Source organism: Oxyura jamaicensis (genome assembly GCF_011077185.1).
Source record: "Oxyura jamaicensis isolate SHBP4307 breed ruddy duck chromosome 18 unlocalized genomic scaffold, BPBGC_Ojam_1.0 oxy18_random_OJ166, whole genome shotgun sequence".
Classification (NCBI taxonomy): domain Eukaryota; kingdom Metazoa; phylum Chordata; class Aves; order Anseriformes; family Anatidae; genus Oxyura; species Oxyura jamaicensis.
In genome coordinates, this window is record NW_023304480.1 from 162,645 (window position 1) to 180,313 (window position 17,669).

General features: G+C 59.7%; 1 protein-coding gene across 1 annotated transcript in view; it reads right to left on the bottom strand.

The window, feature by feature from the left end:
* The window catches only part of DNAH17 (dynein axonemal heavy chain 17), a 35,758-nt gene that overhangs the window by 15,749 nt on the left and 2,340 nt on the right, over positions 1-17,669 (bottom strand). The window contains 44 exon segments of the mRNA XM_035312585.1: positions 196-343; positions 521-623; positions 1,151-1,316; positions 1,398-1,605; positions 2,287-2,460; positions 2,586-2,868; positions 2,977-3,125; positions 3,232-3,359; positions 3,639-3,771; positions 3,932-4,069; positions 4,237-4,464; positions 4,899-5,037; positions 5,713-5,870; positions 6,164-6,268; positions 6,613-6,729; positions 6,731-6,770; positions 6,854-7,014; positions 7,552-7,683; positions 7,794-7,901; positions 8,278-8,403; positions 8,916-9,068; positions 9,302-9,428; positions 9,613-9,704; positions 9,784-10,131; positions 10,372-10,494; positions 10,666-10,914; positions 11,205-11,357; positions 11,564-11,650; positions 11,775-11,891; positions 11,964-12,186; positions 12,359-12,528; positions 12,624-12,866; positions 12,943-13,125; positions 13,370-13,513; positions 13,867-14,007; positions 14,087-14,190; positions 14,459-14,567; positions 14,858-15,004; positions 15,169-15,364; positions 15,480-15,748; positions 16,392-16,508; positions 16,738-16,905; positions 17,206-17,292; positions 17,363-17,518. Of these exon segments, the coding sequence (XP_035168476.1) occupies positions 196-343; positions 521-623; positions 1,151-1,316; positions 1,398-1,605; positions 2,287-2,460; positions 2,586-2,868; positions 2,977-3,125; positions 3,232-3,359; positions 3,639-3,771; positions 3,932-4,069; positions 4,237-4,464; positions 4,899-5,037; positions 5,713-5,870; positions 6,164-6,268; positions 6,613-6,729; positions 6,731-6,770; positions 6,854-7,014; positions 7,552-7,683; positions 7,794-7,901; positions 8,278-8,403; positions 8,916-9,068; positions 9,302-9,428; positions 9,613-9,704; positions 9,784-10,131; positions 10,372-10,494; positions 10,666-10,914; positions 11,205-11,357; positions 11,564-11,650; positions 11,775-11,891; positions 11,964-12,186; positions 12,359-12,528; positions 12,624-12,866; positions 12,943-13,125; positions 13,370-13,513; positions 13,867-14,007; positions 14,087-14,190; positions 14,459-14,567; positions 14,858-15,004; positions 15,169-15,364; positions 15,480-15,748; positions 16,392-16,508; positions 16,738-16,905; positions 17,206-17,292; positions 17,363-17,518 (6,850 nt within the window).

A 17,669-nucleotide genomic window follows, 5' to 3' on the forward strand; every position in this document is an offset into this window, starting at 1 on the left:
CCCACCCCGTGATTCCCGAGACGTCAGCAGCACAACTCCTAGGGACACTGCTGCATTCTGAGCGTAAATTGGAGAAAGGGGGCAGGCGAGGCTTCCTTTGCTCGGTGCTGCCCTGCTGCCGGGACCCAGGCACAGGGCACGCGACGCAGGGGCTGCCGCGCGCTGCCCTCCCCACCCCAGGAGGCAGGGGCTCACCCAGCGCTGCCGCCACCAGCTGGGCCTGCAGCCTCTGCACAGCCACCGGCACCTTCTGCAGGGCCAGGTGCTGCGTGAGGATGGCGCTGTAAATGGTCAGCAGTGCTTCATGGCCAGGAAAGCTCACGGCGAAGACGCAGAAGTGTCGCTGCAGCAAGAAGCAGAGACTCAGCGGGAGCATTGCCCTGCAGAGGCCGACGGAGCCAGCCAGCACCACGGGGCTCTCCAACCCCGCGTGGGCTCCGGCCCCGGGCTGGGGAGCAGCCGCTGTCCCAGGAGAGAGGCACTGCTGGGCACGGCCCCCAGCACTGCGGGCCCTGCGTACCTGCAGCCTGGAGTCGATGGTAAAGGACCCTGCGGTGGGGTTCATGCAGGCCACATACTGGCAGTTGTGAATGTCCTTCAGGGTCAGTTTGTTCCTGTCGTACCTGTGCCAGGGCCGTCACGGTGATGTTTCCCCTGGGGCACATTCCTCCAGCCCCACCAGCCCCTCTGCTCTCTGCTGGGGACGCGGGAGCAGAGGTGCCCACTTCCCCGGTGCTTGGTGAAGCCTGGCAGCGCTCTTGGCAGTGCTCTGTGCCAAGACTTCCCCGCACCCCAAGCACACCCTGCAGCATTTGGCACTTGTCACCCCCTCCTTGCTTCCCAACAAACCCTATGTGCCACACGGGGGGTCCCAGCCAGGGGCTATTTGCTTTGGATGGGTCTGCGGGGTTTGGGATAGCTGCCAGTTTTCCTAAATCCTCTGCCAAAGTCTTCCCAGCAGCTGCTGCTGGGCTGAGCGGGGCTGCTCGCCTCTGCTGGCTGTGTGACACCAGAGGCAGCGCGAGCAGGGACACGGCTGCGGGTCCTCCACCAGGATGGGAGGGATTGGCCTGACGGCGGTGCCACGGCACGCACCCCTGGGCCGAGCATCACCGAGCCACAGCGGCCGTGCCGCCTGCCGGCCACCTACCAGTGCCCGTGGTCCATGTGCTGCCGGATGAGCGTGTGCGGTGCCACGGTGCCGTACTTGTCTACCTCGGGCATGTTCATGTCGTCGATGAAGTAGATGAGTCTCTTGGTCCCCGGCGGACCGTAGTTCCTCCCCGATTTTTTCTCCAGGGGCTTCTCCAGGATGGCTGCAGTGGAAGGAGAAGGTTTGCAGTGGGGCAATGCTGCGGGGTCCCCCCAGCACGGGGCTGGCTGTGGCCAGCTCTTACCCTGCAGCATGGCCGAGGTGGTGTAGAAGTTAAAGGGCACGGACTGCACGAGGTACTCGTCTGTGCTGAGAGCTTCCAGCTTGTCCCACATTAGCACCGATTTCCCCGTCCCCGCGTTCCCCACCAGCATCACTGGCCACTTCTTCTCCATCAGCATGTCCATGAAGTAGCGAATGCGAATGGTCTCCGTCGTGTGCACCATGGAGGCCTGGGGATAGGAAGTCATGCTGCTGGTCCCGCAGAGCTCGCTGCCGAGCTGTCTGCCTGCAGATCCCTCGGGACCGCTGTCGGGTTCTCCCGGCACCTGCTCTAACCAAAGATGCCGTCCTGCCGTACTAATCTGCTCCCTCTCTACAGCAAAAGGTCTCAGGTGCTTGGTCATTGTAAGAACTTTCTGACCCAGAATAGGAGCTGTCAGAAGAACATGCCATCAAAACAAAACAACACAGCACAGCTCCTGAAACTTGCCTGTGTCCCTGCCCAGTCCAGCCAAGACATCTCCCTTTTCCCTGACATCTTTGATGAAACCATCCCTCCCTCATCACAGCATTTCAAAAGATATATGCAAATAATTTTTTAAGTGCATTTTGCATTCAGGTAATAGTTATAATTATTTCATGAAAATCTGTAAAGCCACATGTTAGAGTGAAACTGAAAAAGAAGAGTTGCAACTTGCAGCTCGCACTGAGGTCTACGTGGAAGTAAACCAGGAGGCAGCAAGCCCCGGGCTGTGCCTGACGCCGTCCTCCTGCACAGCGCGCCGCGGCAGGGGCAGCCCCGGTACCTGCGCCGCTGCAGATGCGTGCTCTTGCCCACGGTTGCTTGGGGGAAACACCACTGGGTAATAAACAAATAAAACATGCAAATGCAGACAGTCTGTGGGAAGTACCTGCAAAGGGACTTCAGGATCGAGTTTGAACGCTGGCACTTTTTCAGTCCACGGCATGAATTTCTTTGTTTCAGAATCAACGTAATAGTCAAAAATTGTCCCCTGAGAAGGAAACTTGATGGTTTTGAACTCGTTCACCCACCACTTGCTGAACTCCACACGGTAATCCACGAGCTGCAAGGAACCAAACAGAGAAAAGCTCCGAAGCTGGCCATCGAGGCGTCTTCCTTCCCGCAGGGACGTGGCCGCGGGAGGAAGCAGGCGCGAGGCTCTCGCCGGCGGGCGCAGCGGGGCCGTACCTGGTCCTGGAACATGGCCCCACCGAAGGCCCAGGTGCAGGCGAAAACAAAGTAGAGCTCGTACAGCTCACGGGGAGAGTCCGGCGGGGTGTTCTGCGGCGTCAGAAGGCACTCCAGCAGGTACAGGATCATCTGTATCACCGTGATCTCAGGGATGGGGGTGATCTTCTTGAACCCAAACTTGAGCTTTTCGAGACACACGGGCAGGTACTTGTCGAACAGGATCATCAGATTGGCCTTCTCAGACTGCACGGTCCTCTTCTCGATCCAGCTGGTCACAACGCTGTGGAAGGGATGGGCAGGGCTGCAGGCGGGCGCAGGGGCTGGTGCCCACCCGTCCCATCCCTGTCCTTGTCCCCATCCCTGTCCCCATCCCCGTCCCCATGCTCACGGGTTCCAGCCCAGGTCCGCAGGGTTGATGTAGAGGATTCCTGCCCGGGACACTGTGGCTGGCGTGGCGGTCCGCAGGTGGCTGATCTCGAAGAGCAGCCGCATGGTGGGGTTGAGGGGGATGCGCTCATTGCTGGCCAAGGTGAGAACCTGAGGGAAGTGGCCCATCATGGGGGGGAGAGCTCCAGTTTTGGGGAGCAGGCATGAATGCAAGCTGACTTCACAAGCAAAGCTCCCCGGGTGTGAGGGCACCAACCTTATTGTCATCCATGACTGTGTTCAGGGACTCGATCCACATGGGGTCAATATCTCCATCGAGGATGATCCACTTGGGCCCCTTATGCGTGATATTGGCCAGGTCACGCATCGTTGAAGAAAACAGGCCTGCCGCAAAGAGACGCGTGGGTCACTGCAGCGCTTGCTGGGGGGGGGGACACACTGCGCTGGTGCTTCCCCTGTGCACTCCTGCCCTCCCTCCTCTCCCCATTGCTCCAGCAAAGAGCCCCAAGGAGAGGCTTCCCGCTGCTGACACCGCTCACAGACAAGTATTCTCAGAAATGCATCTCAGAGGGCGTTTGCTTGTGTGCCCACTGCTCGTTTGCTGCCCGTACGTGCCAGGTGCCACCCTTCATGTGACCGCCCGTGCCAGCCTTGCTGTCTCACCGTCCTTCCACTCCCGCGTAGCTGGATGAATAATCCCAAAGAGCTCATCGCAGGTCACAGCTTTTGGGTCGAGGTCCACAGTGACTGGCTTCTGCTTCATGTTCCGGTAAGTCTTGTTGAGCGACCTCAGCACCTGCGGGAGAGGAGACCTGTGCAGTGGCGCCTGCTGCACCTGCAAGGGCACCCGGAGCCTTCGACCGCCTTCTCCTCGCTGCCATCCGCTGCAGCGTGCCCAGGTCCGGGCAGCCCCAGGCAAGGCTGCTGCAGACCTCGGGGACGCGCGTGGCCACTACCTGGGACTTGCCGCAGCCGGCGTTGCCGATGACAAAGACGGAGTGCCTCACTTGCAGCAGCTCCTCCAACTGCACCACCTTCAGCACGAAGCTCTCCTCCGCCTGCAGCTTCAGCTCCAGCACGGACTGCTTAATGATCTGGGAGGGAGAGCAGGCGCTGACCACGCAGAGCTGGCTCAGCCCCAGCAAGACCCCAGGGAGCTGCCAGCACCCCCGCGGTGCTGTGCGGCCGGGGCCGGGCTCATGCCCCAGCCTTGCGTGTGCCTCCACCTCTCCCACCCTCACGGCTGTGCCTGCGCCCCCACCTTCTCAAAGTTCAGATCCCTCTTCCTGGGGACGTCCAGAGCAGGGAACAGGTCTCCAATCAGCCCCATGAACACGGGCAGGTCATCTGTTACGATCTTGGGGACGTTGAAGTCTCGCAAAGCTCTCATCAGAACCTGGTCCTCAGCGCGGCCGGGGTCCCCCCTCTTCAAGGAGCCCGCTACCACCAGCACAGACTTGATGGCCCGCAGGCCCCAGTCGTAGTGGTCCTGCCGGGTGGTGGCAAAATGTTAGGGCTTCATTTTCATTTCGCCCCACACCCAGGTCATCTACACAGTGCCCAGCAGGCTGCCCTGAAGTGAGCTTATTTACAAGACCAGCCCCAGTCAGCCGAGGGATGAATGGCAGTCTGTCGTACATCCTCGCTTGTAAATCCCTTCTGCTGGGATGCAGAACATCTGGATGCTCGTGCCTTAACTGGCTATGCTCTATTCTATTTTTGAACTTCTTGATTTCTTCCATAAGGCAGAAATATGCCATATGACACACTCGTGTGGAGTGGATCTCGTCCAGCCATAGACATGAACTTCACAGAGCACAAGCCAGCACATCACTGCCGGCTGATAAATTTTTAAGCTGTCTCTCGGGGTTGAAATTTAGATTAACTCTTTCACTTAAAGAACCATGGATATGGCTAAATTACCTGTTTAGACAGCAGCTCTTTGCAGAGTGTGTACAAAGTAATGAACTTTCTTGCTAGAAGCTTGGCATCAATAAAACCTTCTGCAACTAGCATGATTTCGCAGATAAGCTCAAAGTCTGGGACAACCATGGCACAGGGTCTGGAGGAGAGCGGCGGCGGGTTAGCAGAGCTGTGCACACAGCCACAAGCCCCCCTCGCCCTCCCGCAGCCAGAAAAAACCTGCACCCCAGTTTTCGATGTAAATCATTCACTGCTGCTGTTCGTGTTACGGAATTAGGCAGTAAACTTGGCTGGGTGGGGTCTCGGGGGGTCTCTGGCCCAGCCTCTTGCTGCAGGCAGGGCTCACGTCAAAGCTGCATCGGGTCACCTGGGGCTGCTCTGGTTGAGGTCTGAGTTCCTCCAAGGACAGAGGTCCCACAGCACCCCTGGGCCTCCCCTTCCTGTGCTTGACCACCCCCACGGGGAGCTTTTCTCCATTATTCTCAGTTGAATTTCTCTTGCTGCAGCTTGTTCCAGCCGTCTCCACAGAGCACCTCCAAGAGCCTGGCTCTGTCCTCTCTGCAAGTCCCTGCTACGTAGCTGGAGGTGGCAGTGAGCTGCCCCGAGCCTCCTCCCCGGCATGCTGAGCAGCCGAGCCCTGCAGCCCCCGACCGCCCCCAGCCACGGGGTGCCAAGGTCTCCTACACCAGGGCACAGGGACACGGGCGTCCTCACTTGCATTAGTAAAGACTCTGTCCGTATTAGCGATGTGCTACAACACAGGTAAACGCTGTGAAGGTTGCTGGTTAAGGGTGGGTCATGTGCCTGCAGGTACCTGAACAGAGCTTTTAAGTTTTCAGGCAGTTCTGTCCGCCCTGCGTAGCCAGGGTTCATCGTGATGAACAGTCCGACCGACGGGACCAGCGCTATTGTCTCTCCAAGAAAATTGAATGTTTTCTTTTTGGCACGAATCGCATCTTGGACGCATTTCACCTGGGCAGGCGAGCAGATGTGTTAGTGCGGACAGCCCCGCGGGTCGCTGCTGCCAGTGCTCGCTGGGGCTGGCTGCTCATAACCGTGCCCAGAGACCCCGCGTGGCCACGCTCCCCGCCGTGAGCCCCCCGCAGCAACACAGAGCAGACAATGGCTGCAAAGGGCCCCTCTGAAAGTCGGGTTTAACTTGAGGCAAGTTCAGTGCACGAGCTGGGAATTCAGACTGGAAAGCCCGATGGACTCGTCCCATACCGGGAGGCACTGTGGCATGGCTTTGTACGGAGGGCACCTACCTGCACAGCAATCACCGACAAAACCTCCACCGCGATGCGATTGAATTCATCGAAACAGCCCCAGGCTCCAGTCTGAGCAAGCCCTTTGTAGATATTGCCACAGGACTGGAGATCAAAGCAAAGGAGAGAGGCTTCAGAGACACGGAGCCTTCCCAAGAAGGCTGCAGTCTGGGGATTTGTTACGAAGCTCTTGTGCTTTGTGCTGCTCTCTCGGGAAGCCACCCCCAGCTCCCCTGGGACAGCCCAGCAGCAGCTGCCTGGACCCACATCCCTCGCTGGCAGCTGAGCTGGGGGAGAAGAGACCAAGGTCCCAGCCTGGCTTCAGGCATCAGTGCAGGGCACTGCAGCTGGAGGTGGGGGGCATGCTGCAGGGGTGCCTCCTGAAAGTCTCCCCTTGTCCTGGAGGACGGCTCTCGCCTGGTGCCACCGCCTGCTCCCCATGGCCATACCTTGTAGTCCATCTGCTCGGAGCAGTTGAAGACGTAGACCATCATGCCCACTGCCCGGCCCAGGTCCTTGGTGGTCTCCGTTTTCCCGGTGCCCGCAGGGCCGGCGGGGGCCCCCCCCCATGAAGAGGTGCAGGGACTGCGTCAGGGTGATGTAGCACCTGGGGTGAGGCCAGGGGGGCTCAGCGCTGCCGATGCCCCCTGTGGAGCTGAGCCCACGGGGGTGCGGGGAGCCGAGCCCTACCGGTCGGTCAGCGGGGTGATGACCAGCCGCGGGGTGTTCCCCAGGTACTCGTAGGAGTACTGCAGCTGCGCGTCGCAGATGTTGGCGTAGCAGTGCCTCTTGCCCTCGTCCCAGCGGTGCCGCAGCTGGGACTGCCAGGTGAACGCCTGGGCGCTCTCCACCTGCGGGGCAGCCGCCACCTCCTGACGGGGAGCGCGCGCCCACAGCCCGCCCGCCCCGGGGACCCTGGCTCTCTGCTCCCCCCCAGTGCCACGGGAACCAGCAGAGCTGCTCCTTGCCCTGCCTTTAGCACTCCTTCCCCTGAGGCAGCATCTCAGACTGGGTCCCAGCATGGAACCACAGTGGCTTTGGGTAAGGAACGCCCGCAGTAACTCCACTGGGGCTCAGGGTCGCTGCTCAGGGTCACTGCCTGAGCCCGTGCCACCAGGAGGTCCCAGGCAGCAGCCGCGTGGCTGGGACCCTGCCACCCCCCGGAGCTTCGCGCTCCTGGCACGGCTGAGACCCAGCGCGGTGTGAGCCCTGCCGTGCTGCTGCCCCCTGCTCCCAGGTACCCCGAACTCTGCACCTTTTTACCTTCTTTGTGCCTTCTCACAGTTTGGATACTTTGAAAGTATCAGAACATAAAAGAATAACAAGAAAAACTTCGCTCAGAAGTGCCAAGAAAGCAAGCAGGGAAAACACCAGCTTGTAACTTCTACCTTGGCGAGGATCATTTTGGCCACCACGTCTCTGGCGTGCACGTCTATGGTACAGATCGTCATGATCTTCATTCTGTCTCCTGCAGTTAGGTTTCCAATGAGTAGTGAAATCAGCGCATTCAGCTGAGCGATCTGAGGAAGGAAAGAAATGATCAACAGAAAACGGCGTCGTACTTTCCTGTGACACCTCGGCCTGCTGAGAGCAGGGAGGGGCCGCAGGACAAGGTCCCAGGGATGCAAACCTGCTTTTTGTTATAATCCTTAATTGCATTTTCATAGCCTTCCTCCAGCCTTGAAAATGCAATGCCAACTTCTGTGGTCCACCAGATCTGGGTGCATGTCAGAGCAACCTGCAACAAATCATAGCGACAAAATGCGGCAATAAAGGGAAATGAGCCATCCCCACCGCGGCCTGGGACGTGCCTTGTCCTCGCTGCCTTGTGCTCCTCCTCCCAGACTTGGGCAGGTCACCAGATTTTTGTGTAAATTACTGACTGTTCCCACACTCGGCCAGCATTTTAAAGGAGCCAGGCTGCAGCAGCTCAGCACTGATGTGCAACACCTGGCTTCCCATGCCCTGCAATCTGCTGCCTGCGCAGAAGCAGATTGCTGCTGTCCCGTTTCAGGACCCGTGCCGTGGGAAGCAGCAGCCCCGGTTCCTGCATCGTACCCACCCCTGCGGCAGCTCCCCTGCACCCCTCAGCTCGGCCCCAGGCAGCTCCCCACCTGCGCCGGGTAGTCGAACACCCACTGCTCCCGCGGCTTCTCCTCGTAGGTCACCACGGCCTCAGGGATCAGCTGTCGCAGCGTGGAGCGCATGCTGGCCAGCACGCGGTTCAGCCACACCTCAACCTGGCACGAGCAGCCAACTCTGAGCGAGCCTTCGGCGGCCCTTTTCTGTCCTGGCTGCGTGCAGCTCCCCCCGCCAGCTGCTATCGCGGAGCTGCCTGCTGGCCGCAGGCTCCTCAGCAGCTGGCACACCACAAGTGGCCTCTTGCTCTGGACAGGGACGGGAGACGCCGTCCTGTGCCCCGGCTGCCCCAAGGTGGGGCGCGGGGACATCACAGACAGGGAGCAGCGCAGAGGGGGACTGTCCCCCATGGCCCTGGGGACTGCACACCAGGGGAACCCCCCCTGCCTGAGGGCTGCAAGGCCAGCTTGTTTTCATATTCTCTGACATTGCTGCAGCTCCGTTCTATACCTGTGGTGTGGGTCCTATTTATTTATTTATTTATGAAAACCTTTATGGAAGCGTTTTAAAACTGCTGCCTGTCTACTACTGCACAACAAGCAGAAGGCTTGTCTCGATCCTGAGCCTGCACAGCTCTACCCCCAGGCAGAGACCTGCAGCAGACCTCACTGACCTGCCCGGTTAAGTCGCACTCCTGGTCCAGAGGCACGTACTCCTCTTCCTTGCTGAACATCCCCAGGGCAGCCTTCAGGGGCTTTTTGTCAGGACTCATCTTGAACTTCAGTTTAGCAAGACTGTCAAACAGCTTCGACAGGTGACGGGACACCTAAGAACAGAGGCACGACAGCAGTCATGAAAAAGGACTTGGCTGTACCTGAACCACCACAGAGCGCTATTCTACAGCCTCGGTTAACGCCTGTACCGATCAGGGCGCTGCATCCCTGAGAAGCGGCGTACTAGGGATGCTCTTTTGTCTGTCAGAGCATTTTACAACTGCTGTAAGAAGTCAGCACATCAGAGATGCCGGACTAGCCTCCAGGCTTTGCATCCAGCCCATACCTCAACGGGCTCATTTCCGTTAGACAAAATATCGAGCAGGTCTGCAGAGGAAACGAAGTAGAATCTGGGGAAGGCCAGCCGTTTTGTCTCGAGGTATTCAGCCAAAGCCTTCTCGCAGATGGCCAGTCTAACAGGAAACCAGGAAGAGAAAAAAATACAGTTAAAAAAAAGTTTTGTTTTTTAATCTCTGAAAAGTTATTGTTATGTTGAAGTAGACGTCACTCTGACTGCTGGAGAAATTAAACGCCTCTTTGGCCTCAGAGTAGTCAGTGGAGGCTCCACAATGCTTCATCAGGATGACTTGAACCCACCTTTTCTGCAATGCTTCTAGCTTGTTGTAGAGACCAGGTTTGTTGGTAGCTTCAATCACGTTGGGAGTTTTTACTGCATCGGCCATTAGTTCCTGTGAGATGAAAAAGGATTCAGCGGTATCTGAACCGGCAACAAGCTCGTGGGGGCGCAGGAAGGGCTGGGTTTCTCACTTTGAAATCCTTATCGATAGAATCAAACTGCTTGGAGTCCTCTGGCAGTTGGCTGCGGATGTCTTCAGAGCCAATGAAGATGCTCTCCAGGTGACACCACGTCCTCTGCACCTCAAACCAGATGCTGATAACGGAGTCGGTGGTAGACAGCTTCTGCTGCCAGCCCGACACCTCCTGAAGGAAGAAGGCTAGGTACTTGGAGGTCATCAGGTTCTGCAGCTGCACTTGGTTGTCCTCCAGCGTCTCGATGAGCACCTTGTCTGACTTGAGAAGCATGATGCCCGTCCTGGCGTGGGGCTCATGTTCGAACTGCATCGTCGCCCACGTAGTGTTCAGGGTGCTCAGCACCTTTAGAGCAAGCGTGAGCATGAGCTGAGCTCCGCGCACCAAGGGCAAACCCTGGCAGGGCCCCGTGGGAAGGCAGGGCAGCCGTGTGAAAGCCACCTCCAGAGCATGAGCTGCCGGGGCCACGCTGCACGTGGGCTCCAGCTCTTGGCAGCAGGAGCACGAGTGCCCATAGCTGCAGAGCCGTGCTTGAGCACGGGGCTCTCAGCAAACCGGGAACGAACCGAGCCGTGATTGCCGTACCTTCTCCATCCCTGACTCTTTCACAGCTTTGTCCACGATGCCACGAACCTCATCCTCAAACTTGTGCAGGTTCAGCTGCAGCAGATCCGCGAGGGTTGTGTCCTCAGACATGGTGAAGTTCACCTGCAGCAAAATTGGCACCGTTGGGCACAGACACCCCCCCCGCAGGCTCCCCAGAGCAGCTCCTTAACACAAATGTTTAAAGAGCCTGCACAAACACTTGTGCACAGCCACCCCAATGCAGCCTGCATGCTTCCCCCAGGGGAGCAGAGCTGGGGACCCTCTGGGGCACACCTTGGTCGCTTGCATCAGCTCGTGCCAGTGCCGGTCCCTGATGGCCGGGTTCTGCAGCTCGTTCACCGCGCGCAGGGATGTAATCATGTTCTTCATGCTGTTGTCCAGCCCTGTGAACGCGTCCCAGCTTCTCATCTCCTTATCCAAGCTCCGAATGTCTTTAGAGAATTTCTTGCAGTCAATATCCATCTGCTCAACGTTGATATCCTTCCACCTGGTGGTCTTCCAGTCATCAATGCTCGTGTTAACCTGAAGTTGGGAACACCCCGTTACAGGACGCGCTCAGCAGGAGCATCCCTGCCCGGGACGAGGAGCCGCGCCAGCAGCGCCCGCACGCCACCCGCACCAGCAGAAATGCACTGACACTGGAAAACTGCCCTGCATCCCACCCCTCCGGGCAGCGAGTGCTCCTCAGGGTGCGAGGCCATCGGTGGCTGCAGGGCAGCTCAGCCCCATGATGGAGCCAGCCCGGCACGCACATGGAGCTTGCTTTACTCCCCGTGCCCCCGCTCCTCCGGCTCGCAGACGGCAGCACGTACCAGGACGATCATGTCCCAGAGCTGCTTCAGCAAACGCACTTCCCTGTGGCATGCTTTGAGCTGTTTGTACTCCGGCACTGCCACTTCAAACAGCCCGGCTGACTTGGACAGGGCAGCCACCTCAATCTCCATGGCGGCGATGCTTTTCTGTTGCTAGTGGAGGGGAAGAAAAGGGCTCAGCCGGAGGCCGTGCATCCTGCCTGGGGACGTGTGTCCTTCCCCGGGGGCAGCACCATCCTCCAGCACTCACTGCAGTGCATCGGGGCCAGAACCTGCCTGCAGGGCTGAGCAGGGTGGCACGGGCAGGCATCGCCCTCCATAGGGCCCAGCCCCTGCCCCGACATCCTCCCCTTCCCTACCTTGTTCAGGGATTTGTAGGGGTCCGGGTCAGTGTACAAAAAGGGGGCTTTTTCCCGGAACTTCTCCCTGAAGGCCTGCTGCTGGACCTGCAGGGCACACAGAGTCTTGCTGGAGCGGGGGCCATGGGGCTGGTGGCCCAGGGAGAGCACAGGGGTGTTCCCGAGCAGCTGCGGGCTCGCCCCCATCCCTTTCCCAGACCCGCGCGGGCACCTCGAATTGCTGGCATTTCCTGCGGATGATGTTGACCTCGTTTGTTTGCAGGGGCGCCACGTTCTGCTTCACGCGGAAGGAGAGCTTCTTGGTGTTGTCCCAGTGCTCGGGGAGTTCCTGCAGCGAGCGCCGCGTCACAGCCCGGCCCCGCAGAGCCCCTGCCCAGCCCTGACGCCTCGAGCAACTCACTTGGAGCTGCAGGTGAATCTCCTCGGGCATCTCCTCTCCGTAAGTGCTGAGCAGCGCAATCGTCTCCTTCAGGGGCTCGAACATGCCGTCGGTGGTGGCCTGCCTGTCTTTTACCCTCATCAGGTGCCCCATCACCTCCACCAGCCCATCGTAGTCTCCCTCTTCCACAGGCTTACTCAAGCCAGCAGTGGCTTCTTTGATGAAGCCTTCGAGCTCCTGCAGGCTGGGCAGAAGGCAGGGGAGCTCAGCGGGGCTCGGGGCAGCCCCGTGCACGCCTGGGGCTCGCTCTGCAGCACACATCGCTGGTAGCTCCGTCCCTGCAGGGCCAGCCCTGCCCCTGGCCACAGTGCCCGTGGGTGCTCAGGAGTGCCCCGTCCCCACGGCCCGTCCCCTACCTGCTTGTGACGAGGTTGGTGAGGTACTGCTTGAGCACCAGGCCCCGTCTCCTGATGGCGCTCAGCAGCGCCTGCTTGAAGGGGCGGCAGTCGCTCTGCAGCCACCCCCCGAACACGCAGGTGTTGGCGAACCCCGACACCTCCTCACACAGCGCCTCGCACGAGTCAATCTGGGGACGAGAGATGGTTGCAGCCCATGGCTGGCGGTCCCCAGGCACCCGGCACCTCGATGGGCACCACGTGCCCCCTGGGGTACCCCCGGTACCTCCTGCTTGAAGAGCTGCAGGGGTGGGGGCCCGTGGGGAGGGGGCTCCTCTGGCTCCCCAGGGCTGGGGGCACGGCGAGAGGTGAGGAAGCGCTGCAGGAACTCCTCGGGGTCCTCCAGCCACAGCTGGGCGTGCTCTTCAAAGCTGGCACTGTACTCCTCGCCTTCCTTCATGGCGCTGACCACCAGCGACACCACCTCCTCCCGCATCCTGCTGAGCTCCCCCTGCTCCTCCAGCTCGGTCTGCAGGGACGGGCACAGCTCCTGGGGAACGGCCGGGGGGGACCGCAGCATCCTTGCTCACCTGCCAGGGACCCACCTTGTAGCTCAGTTTCCCCTCCAGCAGGGGAGGCATGCACTCTGTGGACCCGTAGATGTCGCTGAGAAGGTTTTCCACCAACTCCAAGAAGCTGTTGTCATCTAACATCTCCAGGGACGGACGGTACCCCACTTTGCTATCACACAGATCCATGTGCACCTCGAACAACGGGGCCACATTTTCCTGAAAGAGGTCAGCACCCTGCGTGGTCACTGTCCCCATTCCCATCCCACCCCTAGCCCCATGGTTCCCCCCGTGGCATGGACGAAGTGGGGTCATGGGCACCTCCATGTCTGCTGCCCAGGGAGCCCCGGGGTGGGCGCGTTTACGGCCGAACAGAACACCCACGGAAAGGAAAGGCACGCGGGGTGCATCCCCAGCACATGCACAGCACGGGCGCGGAGCAGCAGGGCAAACCTGGACGTACATCAGGGACCATGTTGGTGAGCAGCAGCTCTAGGGATTTGTGAACAAGTCTGTAGAATCCATCCAATACTATTCTGTTTATATATTCCATGTAGTCCTGCCATATCTGCGATGATGTATCGGCCTTAAACAGCTCTGCATTTTCCTGCAAGCCAAGGAAAACCAACCCAATGTTTGTCAATAAATTCCCAGCAAATGCACCAGTTCCCAGCACCCTGGAAGTGAGCCCTCTCTGAGGACCGCTGGCAGCTTTGTCCTGCGTGGCTGCTCTTCAGGTCCTTCTCTCAGCTATACAACACCAGACGCTGTGGCCGAAGGCCTTTCCTTGAGGAGGCAGCGAATTCCTGCGTGCAGTATTTCACGGTCTCTCTCAGCAGAGACCGGAGGGTTGCACCCAAACTGGAGCCCAACTCTCAGTTCCAAAACGTGGGAAGACGCCGGCGTCAGGGTACGCAGCGCTCCGGGAAACCATTCTGCTCGAAGCAGGATGTGCCTCACCTTCACCACAGCCTGGATCCTGTCGCCTGCTGCCCGAATGGCAGCGTAGCGCCTGCTCACAATGTTTGCCCTCCCGTCCAGGTCCAGGAGTGCCGTCTCCTTGTTGTCTTTCCTCTCAAACAAGGGAGTGGCTGAGCACTCCTGCAAGGGAAAGAAGATGGGGCGACTTAGAAGCTCACCAGGAAAGGCGTTTGTAAAGCAACCAGCAAAATCATGCTACCTCCATAAGCTGGCTGATGTTTTCCACGTTTAACTTTGCTCTCTGGATTCTGCTGTCTAAGGCATACAAGGTCTCTCTCATCTCCTGAATGTATTCCATGACACCTGGGAGGAGAACGCAGCTGGCAGGGTGGGGATGATGCTGACACCGCCTGGTCAGCAAGCCTACGGGGGCATTTTACTGCAGTGGGGACACTCTGCCTGCCCCCCACCTGCCCATGCCTGGGGGCTGGGAACCTGCGTTTCAGGTGGTGAAAGGCCCTGCTGGGATCTGGTGGGAGGCAGGATGGTGCTGTCCCCCTGGGGTGCATGGCTCCCGTCTGCAGGGACCCCCAGATGCGCCGGCAGGATCCTGCCCTGGGGGGCTTTGTACCTTCGTGGTGCCAAAACAGGGTTTGCTCTGCAGTGCCCAGACGGCCGTCGATGTCCTCCAGCTCCCTTGCCACCAGCGGGATCTCCACCGGCAGCAGTGTCAGCTTCACCTGGGGAGCAGAGGCAGCTGCAGGACGGAGCTGCGGGCAGGCGAGAACCCGCTCTGCCCTTCGGGACGCGCTCCTCAGGTCAGGCTGGGGGTCCCCGGCCACCCACGTGGGGCTGGCAGGAGCCGGTGCCTGGGATCAGCCACCCTGACACGCCGGTGCCGTGCTGGGGTTCCCCGACCACACCGGGCTCTCAGGACCCGTCTCATTGGAGACCCCTACGCTGCGAGGCGCTGCCGGGGCATGGGACAGCAGCAAAACCACGGCAGGTTGCCTCCCACATTGCAACTTGCCTTATTGTACCAGCCAGTGATGAGATCCAGATTATCCACGAACTTTTGGAAAGTCTTATTTTGAGCAAAGAGGCTCTCGGCACTGCCTGGAATATCCTTCTGCTTCTGGAAGTTCAGGTACTTCACCTCCCGCAGGACGGCGGCGAGCTGCAAGACACCGCGGTGGAGACAGCGCCCGTTAGGAGAACCCAGAATGTTTCTCAACAGCCCTGCGAGAAAGCCGGGTGTACTTTTGGGCAAGCTGATGCCGGCTTTCCCACGGCACAGAGCAGAGGGCTCCGTGGGCAGGGGCTGCGGGCACCAGCACCCACCTCCCTGCTGAAGTTCACGCTGATGAGGGAGCAGGAGGGGTCCCTGAGGATCAGGGGCTGCTCCAGGTTGAACCGGCAGCCCTCCTCCACCCCGCTCATCCACTTCTCGTAGGTCGCCTCCCGGTAGCCCTGCAGCAGCGCCACCATCTCCTCGTACTTCTTGGACACCAGCTCGGCCTCGGCACTGCCCATGGCGCTGTGGGGGCACCGCCAAGCACCAGCTGCCGCAGCAGGCCGCGGGAGGGGCACCGGGCCGCATCCCGCCCGGCCCCGCGCAGAGCCCGTGGGTGGCGGTGCGGAGCCTCACGCACGGGTGGTTGATGGCGAGGAGCTCCCTGTGCGGCCCCTCCAGCCTCTGCTGCAGCTCCAGGGCCCACTGGAGCTGCCCGGCCACCGGCGGCATGTTGGTGTGCGCGGGGAGGGCTCCGCCGCCGGCCCGCGCCAGGGCGGTCTGGGCGTCGTACAGCACCTTCACGGCGTCCAGCTCGGCGCTGAACGCGGCCAGCAGGGACGAGTAGTAGGGGGAAACCTCGGCCTTTATCAGGGGCCGGTCCAGCAGGGAGGAGAACATGTGCACCAGCTGGAAAGGGAAGAAATGCGCTCGCTTCTGGGCCGGCCGGTGCCGCCTGCGCGGGCGATGGGGTGCAAGGATCTAAACTCCAGGGGGAATCCCAGGGAAATTTGTCAGTTTCAGGGAATTGGTGAATTTCTCGTTTTCTCCCAGAAGCCATTTTGTGCAGGGGAACTTCTAATGTGGAGGTGAACACAGCATCACTGAGAAACTCCACAATGTGGATTTTTCTTTTTAAATGGAAGAAAACATCACCCACAGCATCTCCATTGAACAAATTGTTTGGAATTTAACAACTGAACCATTAACCTTTATGAATTAAAAACATTTGGGTTTTATGTCAATGGTTTTTGCTTCTGACAGAAAACTACTCCACGGGCCGTTTTTCCGCAGACGCCAGTGCCCACAGCCCCAGGCTGCCCCTCCCCGGGACCCCGGCTTCGTTCCCTTGTTTTAACCTGATGCCGTCCCTGAAATGCTGCTCAGAGCAGGAGCTCGTGCTGGGGCACTCAGCCTCTCCCCCAGCTTTTGCCCGTCGCTTGTGGGTTTAATCCCTGCCCAATTCACCTATTCCAGCTCATTCTTATGGAGCTAACCCCCCCGGGCCCGGTGGCGCGTCTCTCCCACCAAGCTGGCCGCGCAGCGCAGGTACCTTCACTGCAGAGGCCAGGCTGTTGCAGTCGTCAAACCCTTGGCAAAGGATGGTGGCCAGCCGCCTGTCCAAGTCCCGGATCTTGCTCTGGAACTCTGCAAAATCCTTGTCCAATTGCTGTCAAAAAGAGCACAACGCTCAGGCAGGCGCAGCCTCCAGCCTTCATTCCCCAGCCCCTGCAAAAGGATTTGCTTAACCTGATCAGCCAAGAGAACCCACGATTGTCCCCAAAGCAAGCATGTGGGTTGCCGTGGTGACAATTTTGCATGCCGGTCTTCCAGCATGTTCCGTAGAGAGATTTTATTTTCATTTAGCAAACGCATACGTTTGCTACGCATTCACTCACCTCTTCTGCAGGATCTAAGGGATCATACTTGCAGTCGGCAAATCCCTTCACGAGTTCAGAGACCTCTTCGTAGATCTGAAACACCTGGCTCCCGAGGATGTTTCCTCTCACTCCACCCAGCTCTGCTTTCTCCAGCTTCAGGAACTCGATGGATATCTCGTACAGCTCCTGGTGAGCAGAAACAGTCTCCACGTCTGGCTCAGCTGGGGGCCCAGCCCTGGCTCCCCGTTCCCTGGCACTGCCGGTGCCCAAGCTGTGGCACCAGGGCCGGGCTGTGCCACATGAGCCAACGTTCCCAAGAGCATCCATCCTCCCCGGGACCTGCAGCCCAGCCGGGGGCACTGCCGTGGTGCCAGGTGCCTCTGGCAGAGCAGAGCTGCTGGGCTCCCACCGCTCCTCACACCAGGGCAGTGTTTGCCCCTGCGCTGCCCTGGTGCCCCCAGCACCCTGCCCTGTCTGCGCTGTCACCTCGAGGGTCTTCAGCCTGTGCAGGAAGGAGTCCATTCTCCTGAAGACGAGGGAGCGGGGGAACTCCCAGAGCCGGGGCTCCTTCTCCTGGGGGTGGACGGGGCTGTCGGCACAGCGGAGCCGGCACAGGTAGACCCGCACCCAGCCCAGCACCTACTGTGAACAAGGTGGGCAGCAGGTCAGAGCAGCAGCTGCTGTAGGACTGGAAGAACTTCTCGATGGTGGAAATGCTCAGTCTGATCCCTCCTAAGGTCTCTTCGAGTTCTCCTTGCAGCCCCTTCATCACTTCCTCAGGGCTCAGGAAGTTACGGGTCTAGAAAAGACAAAAGCTGCTGTGGGCAGAGGGGAGCCCCTCGTGCCCCTTGCCCCCCCCCCCCAGCTCCCTGCAGCCCCCGCCTGCCCCAAGCCTCCCCCAGGCCTGGTGGGGGTGTTATGGGGGCCTCCCGCTGCCCTGGCCGGGTTTC